Source organism: Ziziphus jujuba, chromosome 5, assembly GCF_031755915.1.
Source record: "Ziziphus jujuba cultivar Dongzao chromosome 5, ASM3175591v1".
In the NCBI taxonomy this organism is placed as follows: Eukaryota; Viridiplantae; Streptophyta; class Magnoliopsida; order Rosales; family Rhamnaceae; genus Ziziphus; species Ziziphus jujuba.
This window is the reverse complement of record NC_083383.1, coordinates 3379036-3398866: the sequence shown is the minus strand read 5'-3', so window position 1 is coordinate 3398866 and position 19831 is coordinate 3379036. Positions and strand designations below refer to the sequence as shown.

The window sequence follows — 19831 nt, the reverse complement described above, 5'->3', positions numbered from 1 at the left end:
TGTTATTATGATTTATAAAGATCATCCCATCACGTGGTGGATTTCAAAATAAAGAAAACGATGGGGAGAATACCAAAGTCGTAAAAACAGTATATTATATATATATATATATATATTTTAAGACAGATGGTTACAAATTCAAGACAAATAGTTACACAAGCCGAAAAAAGGAAAAAATAAAATAGAAAAAGAAAAAGAATAAAAGACAAGTGGTTTTGTTTTTTTGTGTACAAGTTACTTTTTTTTTTTTGAACAAATAGCAATTGATGTTGGAGAAACGAAAAAATGACAAGCGGCTACTGATTTATTTTTTAGGTGAACAATTTTTCTTTTTTGGCCATTAAGTGCATAACCTTTTAATTTCAAAACAAGAACGATTAACCCGTGGAAAAATAAAATAAAATAAAATAAAATTAAGAACAATTATTGTTAAGAAAATAGTGTACGGCTACGACAATGACCAATCAACACCAAGCAAAAATTTCTCCATTTTTGATATTTAACCAAATCTTATCTACATGAATTATTGGGACAGACCGACCAATAATGATGCATATCTCATATGTGATCCTCACTAGAACCAAAATCATGTAGGCAGAAGTGGCTTCCCCATCTCATCTCTCTATCACTCTGAATTTCATATTTATGGAACACTTATACCACTATCTAGCTCTTTTCCTCTCAATTTTTTTGATCACCAAATTCCTCTTCCACCGCAACAAAAATTCTCCACCAGGTCCATTCGCTCTGCCACTAATTGGTCACCTCCACCTACTTAAACAACCACTTTGTCAAACACTAGAGAGTCTATCGCTGAAGCACGGTCCAATCTTGTCCCTTAAATTTGGTTGTCGCTCGGTCCTCGTCCTATCTTCTCCTTCCGCAGTTGATGAGTGCTTCGCCCAAAACGATGTAACATTTGCAAACCGGCCACGAACCATGGCCGGCGATTATCTGACTTACAATTATGCCAACTTTGTCTGGGCTCCTTACGGCCACGTTTGGCGCAGCCTCCGGCGCCTCAGCACCACTGAAATATTATCTCAGAAAAGCCTACAGAAATTCTCTGCCATACGAGAAGAACAAGTTTGTTCTTTTGTTCGCCAACTATTGAAGATCATAGGAAATGGAACCCAAAAGGTGGAGTTGCAGTATTTGTTTTCGACCTTGCTGTTCAATATCATGATGAGTGTGGCTGCAGGGAAGCAATGCATCGAAGAAGAAATCGCCACCACAATTTTGGGTAAGCAATATCTCCAAGAAATGAAAGATAAATTTTTCGCCAGTTTAACCATCTGCATGTGTGATTTCTTCCCAATTCTGAGGTGGGTTGATTATAAACAATCGAAAAAGAGTATGATAATGTTGCATAGACAACGAGACGAATTCTTGCAGGGTTTGATAGAGGAGATTAGGCAAAAGAAAAGCACTCCTTTGAATCCTACTACAGCTTTGGAGTCTGAAAAGAGGACAACACTCATTGAAAGTCTATTGTCACTTCAAGAATCAGATCCTGAATATTACTCCGACATTGTTGTCAAAGCAATTTTACTGGTAAGTAATATCCGTGTTCCTTTATTAAATTATTTGTTAGTACTACTATTTGCTTATTTAGCATTTTATTATTTTAATCTCCATTCAGTATTCACTTATAAGCACGTTATCGGCTTATACATTTATTTTGCTTTCTACCCAGCTCTGTTTCAGTCAACCAGGATGTGCAAGGATCAGTCAAAAAAATTATTGCTTCATAATTTGCTTTTAAATTTTTTGTGTGACATTTTTTAGGACATAATTCCGAGAGCTTGATATCAAAATTCTCCTTGAAGATTTTCCAAACATGATTAAGCCTAAATTAGAGCTTTTGAGCTTGTTGCTCAAAACTTTACTCTGGCATAATTAATTAAATATGATTCAGATGATGTTTATTGCTGGAACTGAAACTTCTGTAACTACAATGGATTTTAATCACCATTCAGTATTCACTTATAAGCACCTTATCGGCTTATACATTTATTTTGCTTTCTACCCAGCTCTGTTTCAGTCAATCAGGATGTGCAAGGATCAGTTAAAAAAATTATTGCTTCATAATTTACTTTTAAATTTTTTGTGTGACATTTTTTAGGACATAATTCCAAGAGCATGATATCAAAATTCTCCTTGAAGATTTTCCAAACATGATTAAGCCTAAATTAGAGCTTTTGAACTTGTTGCTCAAAACTTTACTCTGGCATAATTAATTAAATATGATTCAGATGATGTTTATTGCTGGAACTGAAATGTCTGTAATTACAATGGATTGGACAATGTCACTCCTTCTGAATCATCCGGAAGTACTGAAAAAGGTTCGAGAAGAGATTGACTGCCACGTTGGACCAGGGCGTTTGCTGAAGGACTCAGATCTACCGAAGCTTCGATATCTTCATTGTGTCATAAACGAGACGCTTAGATTATATCCGGCAGCACCACTGTTGTTGCCACATTCATCTTCAGAGGATTGCAGTGTAGGAGGATTTCACATACCCCGAGACACGATCTTGATGTTGAACGTTTGGACCATTCATAGAAATCCCAACATTTGGGAGGAACCCACCAAGTTCAAGCCAGAGAGATTCGAAGCGATGGACGGGAAAAAAGAAAGCTTCAAATTTATTCCATTTGGAGTGGGAAGGAGGGCATGTCCAGGTGCGGCCATGGGCATCCGAATGATTTCCTTGGCATTGGGAACTCTCATTCAGTGCTTTGATTTGGAAAGGGTTGGGCATGAGCTGGTGGATATCAACCCAGAATTTGGAACTGCACTCAGAAGGAACAAACCTTTAGAAGCTGTTTGTAGTGCTCGACATGTCATGGTTGACGTCCTCGCTCAACTTTGATACTTGATGCAACCTTTTTTTTTTTTTTAGTAAACAGAATCGTAATTATGTTATAGTGGAACTCTGTACCACGTGTTGTGGAAATCATTTCAATTTGTAATTGAGAAAGTCGAGAAAGAAATTTTGAAAGCCTAATTAATTAAAAGGAGGTCGACCAAACTCCCAAGTGGAACTGTGGAAGACATATGAAACCACAGAATGGGAGATTTCTACTGGTACAGCCTTGCTCTCATCATCTTCAATTTTCGTCTAACGAAGCTCTTCAAAACTGATAAACCAGCAAAATACAAGAACCTGCCACCAAGCCCACCTTCAATCCCCATTATTGGTCATCTCCATCTTGTAAAAGAACCCGTCCACCGAACATTACAAGCTCTTTCCAACAAGTACGGCCAAATACTTCTCCTCCGCTGTGGATCCCGTACAATTCTCTTAGTCTCCTCCCCTTCAGCCGCCGATGAATGCTTCACCAAGAACGACGTCGTCTTTGCGAATCGGCCACGAACGCAGGTGGGAAAGCTCCTCCACTACAACTACTCCACGGAGGCAGTAGCCCCTTATGGCGATCTATGGCGGAACCACCGCCGCATCATGACCTTAGAGATTTTCTCATCTTCTCGTCTTGCTATGTTTTCCAGTGTTAGAGAAGGAGAGATCCGGTTGTTACTCGATCAAATCGTGCAGAGTTGCAATCAAGGTGAGAGAAAGATTGAGCTGAAATCCAAATTTATTGAGCTCTCCTTCAATGTGATGATGATGATTGCTGGAAAGCGGTATTTTGGAGAAGATGCTGGGGATGCTAAGGAGGCTAAGAAAATCCGGGCCGTCATGAGGGAAACCGTTGACCTCTCTGGAGCAGCAAATACGGGAGACTTTCTGCCAATCCTGCAGTGGGTTGATTTTTTTTGGAATGAAGAAGAAGTTTATGGAGTTATCAAGAAAGATGGATAAGTTCTTGCAGGATCTAATTGAGGAGCGTCGTCAAATTATGTCCGGAGATTCCACTTCAACGGGAAGATCAGAGGTCAAGAAAGTAATGATCGATAATTTTATTGGCAATGCAAGAAACAGATCCGAAGTCTTACACTGACGAAATAATTAAGGGAATCATCATGGTACGTAAAATTTTTAATCCATGCCTTTTTTTTTTTTGTCTAGGACTTGATAGTGAGATTTTTATGATCAGAAATTTTGAAGATCCAACTCTTATTGCAAATTAAAACCGTTCGTGGTCAGTATTTTGGGAAAAAAGAAAAGAAAAGAAAAAGTTAATCGAACAAGTTGGAAAATCAAAAACCACCGTTGATTAGGCTCAAGACATTTTGAGAAATACTTCTTTATTTATGTTTTTTGTGAATAAACAAATTGAAAGCCTTATATGAAGCGGGCCACTTGTACAAACACTAATAACCTTACACAGATATGTCTATCACCTCACCTGTTTCACAAAGTATATATCTGTTGTCTCCTCTCATTCAATTAGACACATGGGCAGGTTAAGTTTGCTAGTTAAGCACCGATTGACTCCATAGTGTCACGTCCCGCGAAAAAGGAGTAAAACCCTTGAGGTTTAACCGGAAGACTCCACACTCTCCATGAAGATCCATGAGAAGCCCGGAATATTCTAGAGGATTCAAGAGAAACCTAGACTAATGGAGATGAGAATCTCTCTAGAATACTCCATGTAAATATCTTGTACATAACCCTAGAATAATCTAGAACCCTAACTAGATAGGTGACATGTGTACATATCTAGAACTTTCCTACATGTAGAGGGGTTGGACTCTCATTTGTAATACATCCAAGCATATCCAAGCACATCCAAGAATATCCAAGAATCCAAGTATTCTAGCAGTACAAGTATTCTCCATATTCTCTCAAACTCTCCTACTTCCGCTCTCTCACTCTTAGCTTCCGCATTTTCATAGCTTGTGAGCAAGGCTTACTTAGCAAGGGAGGTGCTAAGTGCCGCACGGGAGTGTTGGAAAAGTTAGGCCCGTGACAGTTGGTATCAGAGCCAATTGCTGCTCAAGCATATCGTTGGTGCAACGTGTAAGTAGGCAAGATGGCTAGCTCGGACGTTACCATCAATGTGGAGGGAGCTACCGAGGTGCGAGGTCGTGAAGAGCAACGCAACCCCAATGCGGGAAGCAGAGGCATAAGTCCAAGTCCAAGGATGTGATGACGGGCGTAGAGTTGCGCTTGGAGGAGCATGCATCCCGAGTACAAGAACTGTTTGAGGCGCTGGAGAGTCGCCTAGATGGGCTAGAGTCGGAGGACATTGCCATCAACCAAGCCGTGAGAGGATTACTCAACGGACTAGACGATGCCTTAAGGAGGGAGCTCCGTGCGACACACGACCAATGCATGGGGGAGGTAGCAGACCTTCGTGCCATGTTGGAGAGAGAATTGGATGCCATCCGCACCCAAATGGAGGATATGCGGGGTGATTGGGCTCTTTGCAAGAGGGCGGTGGCGTCGGGGACAACCACCATCCGCGAGGGGCCATGAATCGATGTACCAAAGCCCAAGTCCTACTCCGGGGCAAGGAATGCGAGGGAGCTCGAGAATTTCCTTTGGGGCTTGGAGCAATACTTTGAAGCAATGGGCATTACGGATGATGCTTCAAAGATAAGGACTGCCACTCTCTACCTTAGCGACACGGCAATGTTATGGTGGAGAAGGAGGCATAGCGACATCGAGAGAGGTACGTGCACTTTTCATACTTTTGATGATTTTAAAAAGGATCTCAAAAGGCAATTCTATCCGGAGAATGCCGAAGATGAGGCAAGGAGTCGCCTTCGACGACTCAAGCAAGTAGGCCATATCCGAGAATACATCAAGGAGTTCACCAACTTGGTGTTGGAGATCTCGGACCTATCGGATAAAGACTCCCTTTTCTACTTCATGGATGGTCTACAACCTTGGGCCAAGACGGAGTTGAAGAGGCGTGGAGTACAAGATTTGGCTAGTGCCATTGCGTATGCCGAAGGCTTCATCGACTACTCCAACCAAAGAGACTCTCTAAAGCCAAAGGAATGGAAAGACAACCATGGAAAAGGTGGGGGAGAACCTAGTAGGTCCAAAGAGGATGAAAGGGAAGAAAGTGCACATAAGCCAAAGAGCTCAAAATGGAAGCCGCCTAGAGAAGGTAAGGATGCTTCCAAACCTAAAAACTCTTGTTTCTTATGTGATGGACCACATTGGGTTAGGGATTGTCCGAAGAGGAAGGGTTTGAATGCCATGACTACCCAATACGAGGAGAAGCAAGAGGAAGGAGCTAGTATAGGTTCCTTACAACTGTTGAATGCTATCAAGGCTGCTCCGAAGGAGACAAAGAAGGGTGGCCTAATGTTCGTGGAGGCAAAACTCAATGGGGTGCCCACCAAGGCGTTGGTGGACACGGGTGCCTCACATAATTTCCTATCGGTGGAGGAGGCACAAAGGCTTGGGATCGAGGCAACCAAAGGAAGGGGCTCCGTAAAGGCGGTGAATTCCGATGCGAAGCCACTCCAAGGAGTTGCTAGAGGTGTGAACACCACCATCGGGGATTGGGAGGGCCAATTGAACCTAACGGTGGTGTCCATGGATGACTACAAGGTTGTCCTTGGTATGGACTTCTTCAACCAAGTAAAGGCTTTCCCACTCCCATTTGCAAACAAGTTATGCATCATGGATGGGGGAACGACGTGCATGGTGCCTACGGAACAAGCTAGCAAGCGGGAGGCTAAAGTCTTGTCGGCACTGCAGGTTGAGAAGGAGGAGCAACTCAACCTGGTTGCTACCCAAAAGCCTAGTGAGGATGCCCCAAGCCATATCAAGACATCTCCTAAGGTACAAGATGTGCCAAAGGAGTTGAACCAAGGGAGTTTGTGTGCAGTGGCCTCAAGTTGTGGAGACAACGAGAGGAAACATGTGGAGGCTAAGGGAGGGACCTTAGTCAAACCACTGTCTCAACCACACAAGGTGCATGAGGGGGTGATAGAACCCCATAGGAAGTCACTTCCCATTGTAGGGAAAGGGGGCAAGGAAGCCCCAAAGAAAGGTAAGCCAAGAAAGGCACCCATGGTAGTAGCGACTTCACCCGACAAAGATGTGGAAGCCACACCTGCGGATCGAGTCGTTCAACGTGAAGGCGTGCCTAACTACTTGGTGAAGGAGAAGGACCTGCTGAATGGTGAAGTAAGTGGGGAGCACGAGGATACACAACGGCAACTCAAAGATCACATTCGGCGGGCAAGGAAGAAGGCGCGACGAGGGCGTCGCGAGTTTAGGTGGGGGAGAGTGTCACGTCCCGCGAAAAAGGAGTAAAACCCTTGAGGTTTAACCGGAAGACTCCACACTCTCCATGAAGATCCATGAGAAGCCCGGAATATTCTAGAGGATTCAAGAGAAACCTAGACTAATGGAGATGAGAATCTCTCTAGAATACTCCATGTAAATATCTTGTACATAACCCTAGAATAATCTAGAACCCTAACTAGATAGGTGACATGTTTACATATCTAGAACTTTCCTACATGCCAAGCCCTCTATATAAAGGGGTTGGACTCTCATTTGTAATACATCCAAACATATCCAAGCACATCCAAGAATATCCAAGAATCCAAGTATTCTAGCAATACAAGTATTCTCCATATTCTCTCAAACTCTCCTACTTCCGCTCTCTCACTCTTAGCTTCCGCATTTTCATAGCTTGTGAGCAAGGCTTACTTAGCAAGGGAGGTGCTAAGTGCCGCACGGGAGTATTGGAAAAGTTAGGCCCGTGACAATAGTCTCTAGATGATTCTAGCAACGATCAATATGTTCATGTAGTGTCAGTGCCGTTTTACCAAAAAAACAAACAAGCGTCAGTGCCGTAAATTCCAACTACCCCTGTATATATTTTTTTTCCCCCACAAACCCTTCTTTTTTGATTGAATGCATGGGCAAGTTAGTTTTTCTCCGAAGGCAGGCGATACAAAAATAATGGGCTGCGAGTAAATTAATAGGAGGAAGATGCTATTATTTTCATGCATGTATTCATTTACTTATATATACGTGGTATCTACTACCTGCGAATTCGTAGGTGTTACTGTTGCTGGGACTGATACTTCATCAATGACCATGGAATCGGCAATGTCCCTACTGCTAAGTCATCCACATGCCATGGAGCGGGTTCAAGTTGAGATAGACACCAATATTGGACAAGGCCGACTATTGGAGGAACAAGACTTGCCAAATCTCAAGTATTTGCAAAATGTAATCAACGAGACACTCCGTTTGTATCCCCCGGTTCCACTTCTAGTCCCTCATGAAGCACCTGATGATTGTGTTGTTAGCGGCTTTGATGTGCCACGTGGAACAATGTTAGTGGTTAACGCGTGGGCAATTCACAGAGACCCCAATTTATGGGAGAATCCCACCAAGTTCATGCCGGAAAGGTTCGAAAATTGGAATGGTGATCAAGGAGTTGGGCTAATTCCATTCGGTGGTGGAAGGAGAGGATGTCCAGGGGCTGGTCTAGCCAACCAGCTGATTACATTGGCACTGGCTTCGTTGATTCAGTCATTTGAGTGGGAAACACCAAGTCAAAAGGAAGTCGACATGAGTGAAGGCTTGGGCCTCACCATGCCACGTGTCAAGCCTTTGGAGGCTTTGTGCACTCCACGTAGGAAATTACTAGGTGCATTTACTATTTAACCCTCAGTACAACATAAATATTCCTATCCATTAGTTTTGATATTAGAAGAAATTCGAAATTAATTAAGGTATCTCAGCTTGTAAAACTACTTACTAATAAATAAATAAAGTAGGAGATATATAAGAGATGAAAGATGAGACAGAGTTAATTATATCAAGGCTTTTCAAATACAAAATCTATTTTAATTATATCAAGGCTTTTCAAATACAAAATCTATCATATACCTTTATTTTTTCATTACTTTACTAAGTAGACCATGCGACAGGAGCATATACCATTGAATAAGGCCAAGTACAATTAGATACACCCGCTTTGTTAATATTTTTGTTTTATTTCACGTGGCAAATTAAAAACCATTTAAATTGTACAAAATTTACTCATCCATATAATTGAAGTGATAAGACGAAAAACAGAAGGAATCCATGTTCAGGGACTCTCAGCTACACAAAGACTCATGGACGTGACATACTTAACACTGTTATGCTTATTGTTCTTTCTTTTCCTCACAAAATTCATGATCAAATTTATAAAACATGAAAACCATAAAAACCTCCCACCGAGTCCTCCTGCCCTACTAATTATTGGTCATCTTCATCTCCTAAAGGAGCCCCTTCACCGCGCGCTACATGAGAAGGCTGAGAAATACGGTGCGGTATTGTTCCTCAAGTTAGGAGCTCGTAATGTACTGGTAGTGTCCTCACTACCCGCGGTTGAAGAATGCAATGACATAGTGTTTGCAAATCGGCCTCGCACACTGGCAGGGAAACATCTTAATTATAACCATAAAACAATGGGATTCTCCAACTACGGTAATCACTGGCGTAATCTCCAGTGCCTCACAACCTCAGAGCTCTTTACTACTAACCGCCTTGCCATGTTCTCAGGCGTTAGGCTTGAAGAGGTTCAACTCTTGGTGAAGCAACTATTTCTAGACTCATCAAGTGGAACATGGGCCAAGGTGAAGCTTAGGCAAAAGCTTGTGGAGCTTGTTTTCAATATCATGATGAAGATGATATCAGGAAAGCGTTACTACGGTAATGATGCAGTGGATCAAGAAGCCAAGGAGTTCCAGAATATTATGGGGGACGTGGAAGAGCTTCTAGGGAGCTAAAATCTGAATGATTTCTTGCCGGTGTTACGGTGGATAGATTTTCAAGGGGTCGAAAAGAGGATGATCAAATTGAAGAACAAAATGGATCGCTTTTTCCAGAGCCTCGTGGACGAGCATCGAACAATGGGAAAGGATTCATCAAGCAGAATAGATCAGAAGATGACTTTGATTGATGTCATGCTGTCGTCACAAAAGACTGATCCGATTTTCTTCAACGATGAAACAATCAAAGGTGTGATATTGGTAGGTTTTTTGTCGTCTTCACTGGTATGCTAACGCTATTATTTAGGCTTAGTGTCACGTCCCGTCCAGAAGAGGTGAAAACCTTGAGGTTTGGCTGAAAGATTCTATACTCTCCATGAAGATCCAAGAGAAGTCCGGAATATTCTAGAAGATTCAAAAGAAACCTAGACTAATGTACATGAGAATCTCTCTAGAATACTCCATGTAAATATCTTGTACATAACCCTAGAATAATCTAGAACCCTAACTAGATAGGTGACATGTGTACATATCTAGAACCTTGTAACTTTGTGATACGTGCCAAGCCCTCTATATAAAGGGTTGGACTCTCATTTGTAACACATCCAAGAATTCTAGCAATACAAGTATTCTCCACATTCTCTCAAACTCTCCTACTTCCTACTCTCTCACTCTTAGCTTCCGCATTGTGATAGCTTGTGAGCAAGGCTTACTTAGCAAGGGAGGTGCTAAATGCCGCACGGGAGTGTTGGAAAAATTAGGCCCGTGACAGTTGGTATCAGAGCCTAGTTGCTACTCAAGCATATCGTTGGTGTAACGTGGAAGTAGGCAAAATGACTAGCTCGGAGGTTACCATCAATGTGGAGGGAGCTACCGATGTGCGAGGTCGTGAAGAGCAACGCAACCCCAATGCGGGAAAGCAGAGGCATAAGTCCAAATCCAAGGATGTGATGACTGGCGTAGAGTTACGCTTGGAGGAGCATGCTGCTCGAGTACATGAACGGTTTGAGGCGCTGGAGAGTCGCCTAGATGGGCTAGAGTCGGAGGACATTGCCATCAACCAAGCCGTGAGAGGGTTACTCAATGGGCTGGACGATGCCTTAAGGAGGGAGCTCTGCTCGACACTCGACCAATGCATGGGGGAGGTAGCAGACCTTCGTGCCATGTTGGAGAGAGAATTGGATGCCATCCGCACCCATATGGAGGATATGCGGGGTGATTGGGCTCTTTGCAAGAGGACGGTGGCGTCGGGGACAATCACCATCCGCGAGGGGCCACAAATCGATGTACCAAAGCCCAAGTCCTACTCTGGAGTAAGGAATACGAGGGAGCTCGAGAATTTCCTTTGGGGCTTGGAGCAATACTTTGAAGCAATGGGCATTGTGGATGATGCTTCAAAGATTAGGACTGCCATTCTCTACCTTAGTGACACGACAATGTTATGGTGGAGAAGGAGGCATACCGACATTGAGCGAGGTACGTGCACTTTTCATACTTTTGATGACTTTAAAAAGGATCTAAAAAGGCAATTCTATCCGGAGAATGCTGAAGATGAGGCAAGGAGTCACCTTCGACGACTCAAGCAAGTGGGCCATATCCAGGAATACATAAAGGAGTTCACCAACTTGGTGTTGGAGATCCCAGACTTATCAGACAAAGACTCCATTTTCTACTTCATGGATGGTCTACAACCTTGGGCAAAGACGGAGTTGAAGAGGAGTGGGGTACGAGATCTAGCTAATGCCATCGCACATGCCAAAAGCTTTATCGACTACACCATCCAAAGGGACTCCTCGAAGCCAATGGAGAAGAAGACCAACCATGGAAAAAGTGGGGGAGAATCAAGCAAGCCCAAAGAACATAAAAGAGAGGAATGTGCACACAAACCTCAAAGCTCGAAATGGAAGCCATCTAGAGAAGGTAAGGATGCTTCCAAACCTAAGAACTCTTGTTTCTTGTGTGATGGTCCACATTGGGTTAGAGATTGCCCAAAGAGGAAGGCATTGAATGCCATGACCACTCAATATGAGGAGAGACAAGAGGAAGAGGCCAACATGGGCTCCTTGCAAGTATTGAATGCCATCAAGGCCGCTCCTAAGGATTCAAAGAAAGATGGCCTAATGTTTGTAGAAGCAAAGATCAATGGAGTGCTCACCAAAGTGTTGGTGGACACGGGGGCTACGCATAACTTCTTGTCGGTAGATGAGGCACAACGACTTGGAGTTAAGGCCTTGAAAGAGGGTGGATCAATGAAGGCGGTTAACTCGGCTGCAAAGCCCATCCATGGGGTTGCTAGAGGTGTACAAGCCACCATTGGAGAATGGGTAGGATAATTAAACTTATCAGTAGTTCCCATGGATGACTTCAAGGTCGTTCTAGGCATAGAGTTTCTAGACCAAGTGAAGGCCTTCCCCTTTCCATTTGCAAACTTTATGTGCATCATGGATGGAGGGATGACTTGCATGGTGCCTACGGAAATGGCTAGCAAGATATGGAGGCCAAAGCTTTGTCGGCCATGCAATTTAAGAAGGGCATTAAAAAGAATGAACAAAGCTATCTAGCTGTTGTTCAAAAGCTTGATGGCCATAAGGACGTCCTAATATCTTCCGAAGTGCAAACGGTGCTACAAGAGTTCAAGGATGTGATGCCCAATGAGCTGCCTAAGAAACTACCACCTAGGAGGGAGGTAGACCATAAGATCGAGCTGGAACAGGGGTCCAAGCCACCCGCCATGAGCCCCTATCGCATGGCACCACCAGAATTGGAAGAGCTTAGGAGGCAACTCAAGGACCTTGTCGATGCGGGTTACATTAGGCCTTCGAAAGCTCCATATGGTGCACCGGTGTTGTTCCAAAAGAAAAAGGATGGGTCGCTGCGGATGTGTATCGACTATCGAGCTTTGAACAAGATCACCATCAAGAACAAGTACCCCATCCCTCTCATTGTGGATCTCTTCGATCAACTTGGCCAGGCAAAGTACTTCACCAAACTTGACCTTCGCTCCGGGTACTATCATGTGCGCATAGCCGAAGGTGATGAGGCCAAGACCACATGCATCACAAGGTATAGTTCCTACGAATTTCTAGTGATGCCTTTTGGTTTGACAAATGCTCATGCAACATTTTGCACCTTGATGAATAAGCTATTCCACCCATATCTTGATCGCTTCGTAGTAGTATATTTGGATGATATTGTCATATATAGCAATACTATGGAAGAACACTTACAACACCTTAGACAAGTCTTCCAAGTGCTACGAGATAATGAGCTATATATCAAGCTGGAGAAGTGCTCCTTCGCACAAAAAGAAGTTATGTTCTTGGGGCACAAGATCAATGATGGGAAACTTATGATGGATGAAGCAAAGGTGCAAGCTATACAGGAGTGGGAACCACCAACCAAGGTGCATGAATTAAGATTTTTCTTGGGCATTGTCAACTACTACCGACGGTTTATCAAAGGATACTCAGCAAGGGCTACTCCGTTGACCAACATGTTGAAGAAAAACCAAGCTTAGGGTTGGACGGAGATGTGCCAACAAGCCTTCGAAGACCTAAAGAAAGTAATCACGGAGGAACCGGTGTTGTGCCTACCCGACCACTCTAGGCCATTCGAAGTGCATACGGATGCATCGGACTTTGCCATAGGTAGGGTGCTAATGCAAGATGGGCAACCAATTGCATTCGAAAGCAGAAAGCTCAATGACACAGAGCGGCGTTATATGGTGCAAGAAAAGGAGATGACGGCGGTCGTCCATTGCCTGCGCACGTGGAGGCATTACCTTTTAGGGAGCTCCTTCACCATTATAACGGATAACATTGCCACCAGTTACTTCCAAACCCAAAAGAAACTCACCCCCAAGCAAGCTCGATGGCAAGACTTCTTGGCGGAGTTCCATTACAGGATGGAGTACAAGCCGGGAAAGGGGAATGTGGTGGCGGACGCACTTAACAGGAAGGCCGAACTTGCATCCATAAGTTGGCCCGAGTGCACCTTGCTGGAACGCATCAAGGAAAGATTCCCACAAGACCCCGTAGCCAAGAACATCGTGGCCCTAGTCAACAAGGAAAATACTAGGCGGTTTTGGGTAAGAGATGACTTGCTTTAAACTACGGAGGACCGTATATATGTGCCCAAGAAGGATAATCTAAGAAGGGAATTGATCAAGGAGTGTCATGAAACCAAGTGGGCTGGCCACCCGGGCACTCGATGCACCCTAGCCTTAATAGGAGCCACATATTATTGGCCCCATATGAGGGATGATGTGGAGGTCTATGTGAGGATGTGTCTTGTGTGCCAACAAGATAAGGTAGAGCAAAAGCAACAATGAGGGTTACTAGATCCGTTGCCCATTCCGAACGGACCTTGTGAGAGTGTTTCGATGGATTTCATCACTTACTTACCTAAGTCGGAGGGCTATGGTAGCATTATCGTCGTAGTAGATCGGTTTAGCAAGTATGCTACCTTTATCCCTGCACCTACGGATTGCACGGCAGAGGAGACGGCCCAACTATTTCTAAGGCACGTGGTGAAGCTGTGGGGAGTACCTAGCAACTTAGTAAGTGATCGAGACCCTCGATTCATTGGAAGGTTTTGGACCGAGCTCTTCAAACTTCTTGGTTCGGATTTAAACTTCTCCACTAGCTTCCACCCACAAAGTGATGGGCAAACGGAGCACACTAATGCCTTATTGGAGCTCTACTTGAGGCACTATGTGAGTGCCAACTAAAGAGATTGGGCTAAGTTACTGGATGTAGCTCAATTCTCCTACAACCTACAACGGAGTGAATCAACTAATAGGAGTCCATTCGAGATCGTGATGGGGAGACAACCGATGACTCTTAATGCCCTAGCTCTAAGCTATGGAGGCAAAAGCCCTGCTGCCTACAGGTTTGCCAAGTCCTAGGAGGAACAAGCCGATTTGGCTAGAGCATACTTGGACAAGGCATCTAAAAAGATGAAGAAGTGGGCAGATACCAAGAGAAGGCATGTAGCATTCGAAGAAGGGGAATTGGCCATGGTGAAGCTACTGCCCCAACAATTCAAGGCCCTACGGAAGGTACATAAGGGGTTGGTTCGATGCTATGAAGGACCATTTCCTATTGTGAGGAAGGTGGGTAAGGTTTCCTATCAACTACAACTTCCTCCTAAGTTGAAGATTTAACCTGTTTTCCATGTGAGTGTCTTGAAGCCTTACCATCAAGACATGGAAGACCCTAGTCGGGGGGAATCAAAGAGGGCACCTACGGCGATTGTGACTTCGTTTGATAAGGACGTAAAGGCTATACTTGAGGATCGGATCATACGACGTAGAGGAGTGCCTAACTATACTGAGTACCTAGTGAAGTGGAAGAACCTACCGGATAGTGAAGCTAGTTGGGAGCGTGAAAAGGCTTTATGGCAATTTAGAGACCACATTCGGAGGTTCAAGGAAGAAGACGCGACGAGGGTGTCGCGAGATTAGGTGGGGAAGGGTGTCACGTCCCGTCCAGAAGAGGTGAAAACCTTGAGGTTTGGCTGGAAGGTTCTACACTCTCCATGAAGATCCAAGAGTAGTCCGGAATATTCTAGAAGATTCAAGAGAAACCTAGACTAATGTAGATGAGAATCTCTCTAGAATACTCCATGTAAATATCTTGTACATAACCCTAGAATAATCTAGAACCCTAACTAGATATGTGACATGTGTACATATCTAGAACCTTGTATCTTTGTGATACGTGCCAAGCCCTCTATATAAAGGGTTGGACTCTCATTTGTAACACATCCAAGAATTCTAGCAATACAAGTATTCTCCACATTCTCTCAAACTCTCCTATTTTCTACTCTCTCACTCTTAGCTTCCGCATTGTGATAGTTTGTGAGCAAGGCTTACTTAGCAAAGGAGGTGCTAAGTGCCGCACGGGAGTGTTGGAAAAGTTAGGCCCGTGACATTAGGGTCAACACAGATATGTATATTTATTTATGCAGACGGATCAGCTTAAGCATACACCTTTCCTCGCTATCTCCGCAATCTGTCTCACACATACTGCCATGAAGCAAATAATTTAATAATCATAGCTAGTCTTTTATATCCTTTTCATATCATATATTTATTGAGTGCACGTTTCATGGTCCCTTGAACTTGTTTCAATCATTAAAAATAAAATTTATATATTCCATACTTTGATTTTATAAACCAAAAATTTATTTATCTAGAACAAATTTTTGTTTTAAAAATTATCTGATATATAGTTTTCTTCAGCATGCATGAATAATACAGGCAATGCTACTTGCGGGGACTGATACAACGGCAACTACCATTTAGTGGGCAATGTCCGTACTGCTAAACCGTCCAGATGCTATGCGAAAGGTATGGGTCGAGATCAGCGCTAATGTTGGACGAGATCGCTTAATGGACGAACAAGATTTACCCAATTTGGTTTACTTACACAGCGTAATTAACGAAACATTCAGGCTATTTCCTACGGTTCCACTGCTAGTTCCGCACGAATCCTCGGATGATTGCAGAGTTTGCGGCTTTGATATTCCACGAAGCACGATGTTATTGGTCAATACGTGAACCTTTCATAGGGACCCAAAGCTGTGGGATGATGCATGGAGTTTTATACCTGAGAGATTTGAGGGCAGAGAGGTCGAAGGGCGTAAGCTGCTTCCGTTTGGTGCTGGAGGGCGGGCTTGTCCTGGGGCCGTTTTGGGCCGGCGTGTTATAGGGTTAGCATTGTGCTCCTTGATTCAGTCGTTTGCGTGGGACAGAATTGGTCCAGATCTTATTGACTTGAGCGAAGGAACAGGTCTAACCATGCCCAAAGCCTAGCCTCTGGAAGCCTTGTGCAAACCGCGCCAGATCATGATCCCCACCCTTTCCAAACTTTGAAGTTTGAACCCCTCCTATTTCTTAAAATATAAATTTTAGTCGGAAAAGAAAATGTAATGGGCGATTTTTTATTTTTTATTATTTAAATTCAACTGTTTCCAATCTTTACTCTGCATATTTAACTTCGTATATTATTATTTATTTTTTATTATGTGATTACTTTTTTTTTTTTTTTTTTAAGGCTTGAATTAGTTATTTCATTCTTCTTGGTCTCCTGTATTATTATTATGACTTTTTGGGAAGTGCATTGGAAGTTACAAGCATAAGATTTTTATTTATTTATAGATTATATAATTCATTGGCATTAATTACTCTTTTTTTTTTTTTTTTTTTGATAATAGAAATGGAGGGATTGCAACTCTAGTCATTCTATGAGGAAAAAGTGATTTTTTCCCTGGCTCATCCTCGAACTGGCATTACTTGGGAAGAGAAAAATAACTCAAATAACATTTTTTCTTTTTTTTTTTTGAAATACTCAAATAGCATTAAAACTGTAAAAAGATATGCATAAGATAGAGTCGGATTTTTCCAAGGCTAAAGAATTAGCTTTTTTTTTTTTTTTGGGTTTTTTAACCCTAAAGCATTACTTTATATAAATAGTCGTGAAGGAAAAACGTGAACAAAGAGCGCTAATTTCAATATCACCAAATTAAAAAAAAAAAGAGTGCTAATTTTATCTTAGCCAAAAAAAAAAAATTAATAAAAGAAAAAAAAATGTATAGGAAAATAAAAGATATATATATATATACATATATATATATATATATATGCGAAAAACACAGCCAATTTACCGACTAGGCAAGTAGCCAGTTAGCAATAACTTAACCACACCCGAAGCCAGGTGCAAGAGAAGAAATGAAAAAGAGAAAGGTGAACCGTCCCACAAAGTCACCCATCAGATCTAACTTCTAAGCTAACCCATTTTACTTTTTATTTTTTTCCCCCTATAAGTACGTTTTAAGTCACTCCCGCTACTCTCTCACTCACACAATCCACAAACACACACACATTTGTTGTATTTTTATCCTCCTTAAAAAATCCCAATCCCCAAAATCGAAATCGTACCCATTTCAATTAAATTCCCTCCGTCAACCTCTCCGTTCTTCATCTAACAATGTCGGACCAAGAGAAAATTACGACACCGCCTCCACCGGAGCAAAACTCCACGACGGAAGCCACACAAGAAGAACACAGCTCGGAGCCAAAGGAGGTCAACAACCCGGAGAAAACGAACCACATGAGCTTCAGCATATGGCCACCGGCGCAGCGCACCCGCGATGCGGTTGTGAACCGCCTGATCGAGACATTGTCCACCCCTTCCGTTCTCTCCAACCGCTACGGAACCATGCCCAAGGAAGAGGCCTCGGTTGCTGCTCGCCGCATTGAGGAGGATGCCTTTGCCACCGCCGGTAGCTCCGCTGCCGCCGACGACGATGGCATACAGATCCTGCAGGTCTATTCCAAGGAGATCAGCAAGCGCATGCTCGAGGCCGTCAAGGCCAGGAACTCCTCTGCTTCTGCTGTCGCTGATGTTGCCTCGCAGCCTGAGACGGCGAATGTTTCGTCCATCACCAGTGAGGATGTTACTCAACCTGATACTGAGTCTTATTGATTTTTATTTTTGGTCTTGCTGTTGATCTCGATCTTTCTAGCCTTTTAGCTTTTATATGATGGTATATTAGGGTTTCTGCTATGTTTAGGGCTTCTGTAAGGAGATCTGTCTATACTGCTTATGGATTTCAGATGATGGCCTAATTGACGAAAACCCCTCGTATCTGATATTCTAGGGTTTTTGTTTTTTATATTTTTCCTTTTTTGGATTAAAACAGATTGTTATCGTAATGCTTTTGTTCTGCTTTTCCATTTTCTTTTCTACTCATCTTCAATGGCAGATTTGAGGTAAATTATTTGGGTTTGTAATGAATGGTTCGTTGATGATCTGCCATGCTGAGGAGATAATTCTACCATTTGTGTTTCTTTTATATATAATAAAAATACTATAGCCACTGTTTTGTGCCATAACTTTTTTATGAATTTGGCTGTTCTCTTTGTTGCTTAGGTTTGCTTGTCCAAAATTATATGAGCAAGAACTGGGAAATGGGTTGTGAAATTTGGATAAAAATGGTTCAATATAGTTAGCTGTCGGAATACTTTGAGCAATGGATGTATTGGAATTTGTAAAGCCGATTAGATTAGAGGTATCTTATTCGGTGCTTTCATTGTAGTAGAATGTTACGAGGAAGAAATTTTTTGGGCATAATGGACGAGCTACTTGATATATTTTGTGAGAGAACTAGCTACTTCCATTACCAAATAGTTGAATACCAATGCTCAAAACTCTTAAACAAATACTTTTCCCAATGCAAATGCAATTTGCCGTAATGTAAGTGGATGATTAATTATTGCCATTGGTTGGTAGGTGTACTGGTAGGACTTGCTTATTCATATATGCTCTTAATAATATGATCAGCACCTGAGGAAATTGGATGTAAATGGTTAATGTACATTGGTATTTTGGTTACTCTTTTTCTATTGGTTTTGTTTCTGTGCTCTAATTTTTGCTTTGTGCTCATTCCTATGCTTTCCTACGATATTTTATTTTGGTTTTGCATTTTGTGGAGTGTAGACGCCACCTTGATTATCATTGCCAGTCCCGTTGAATTTCATTCGGATTCCAAATTTATGAATTTCATTCCCCTTTATCTGAGTTTCTGTTCTTAAACCATGTTTTCTCCATTAGCTGGATTGTTGGTCTTGGGATGGTCAGCAACGGTTGCTATCTGGAGCAGGTTTTTACTTTTATGTACTTAACATTGCTTATATTCTTTCACACTGCGCCTGCTCTGAGATGGAGTTACTTATATGCATGTCTATAGGCATCTATACTAAGCTATCTGCTGCTTATTTGTACTCCTTCGTCCAACTATTTAAATTTACATATCTGTTAGCTTTGATTGTTTGTGGATGTCTTCGGTGGCATAATATACTTATTTCTCTTGTTCTATCTTATCATGATCAATTCTTATATGTTATGAACTCCTTGTGGTTGTAATTTGAACCATTAATTTGTTTTCTTGCAACAAGTCTTTTTTTTCTTTTTTTCTTTTTTTTTTGGGTGAATAAACATATCTATATTTTGTAATCAGTGTGATGCTGTGTTTTTAGTAATGCAATGATTATCGTTAATTAAGTAATGCTGTGTTTTTAGTAATGCAATGATTGTGGTTGCTGCACATGGTGCCTGGAAGTGCTTTGTAGCTGGCAAATAGTCAGGCCGTTTTAAAGTAATTCTTCCCTATATT

General features: G+C 42.3%; 5 protein-coding genes across 5 annotated transcripts; all 5 read left to right on the top strand.

The window, feature by feature from the left end:
• The first annotated feature begins 535 nt into the window (after positions 1–535).
• On the top strand, positions 536–3021 carry LOC107420536 (cytochrome P450 81C13). The gene is made up of 2 exons (XM_016029525.4): positions 536–1554; positions 2256–3021. The coding sequence occupies exons 1-2, from the start codon at positions 646–648 to the stop codon at positions 2874–2876; spliced, it is 1530 nt and encodes a 509-aa protein (XP_015885011.3). The 5' UTR covers positions 536–645; the 3' UTR covers positions 2877–3021.
• Positions 3022–3074: 53 nt separating this feature from the next.
• LOC107420510 (cytochrome P450 81Q32) lies at positions 3075–3827 on the top strand. Its single transcript, XM_048475232.2, has one exon. It carries the CDS (start codon positions 3075–3077, stop codon positions 3825–3827), a length of 753 nt encoding a protein of 250 aa, XP_048331189.2.
• On the top strand, positions 3235–7938 carry LOC125422901 (uncharacterized). Its single transcript, XM_048475396.2, has 3 exons — positions 3235–3386; positions 3515–3991; positions 4805–7938. Exon 3 carries the CDS (start codon positions 5481–5483, stop codon positions 7185–7187), a length of 1707 nt encoding a protein of 568 aa, XP_048331353.2. The 5' UTR covers positions 3235–3386; positions 3515–3991; positions 4805–5480; the 3' UTR covers positions 7188–7938.
• LOC107433668 (cytochrome P450 81Q32-like) lies at positions 7893–8558 on the top strand. Its single transcript, XM_048475230.2, has one exon. The coding sequence runs from the start codon at positions 7893–7895 to the stop codon at positions 8556–8558; it is 666 nt and encodes a 221-aa protein (XP_048331187.2).
• Positions 8559–17478: 8920 nt separating this feature from the next.
• LOC107420541 (MFP1 attachment factor 1) lies at positions 17479–18551 on the top strand. The gene has a single exon (XM_016029529.4). It carries the CDS (start codon positions 17644–17646, stop codon positions 18139–18141), a length of 498 nt encoding a protein of 165 aa, XP_015885015.1. The 5' UTR covers positions 17479–17643; the 3' UTR covers positions 18142–18551.
• The last annotated feature ends 1280 nt before the right edge of the window (positions 18552–19831 follow it).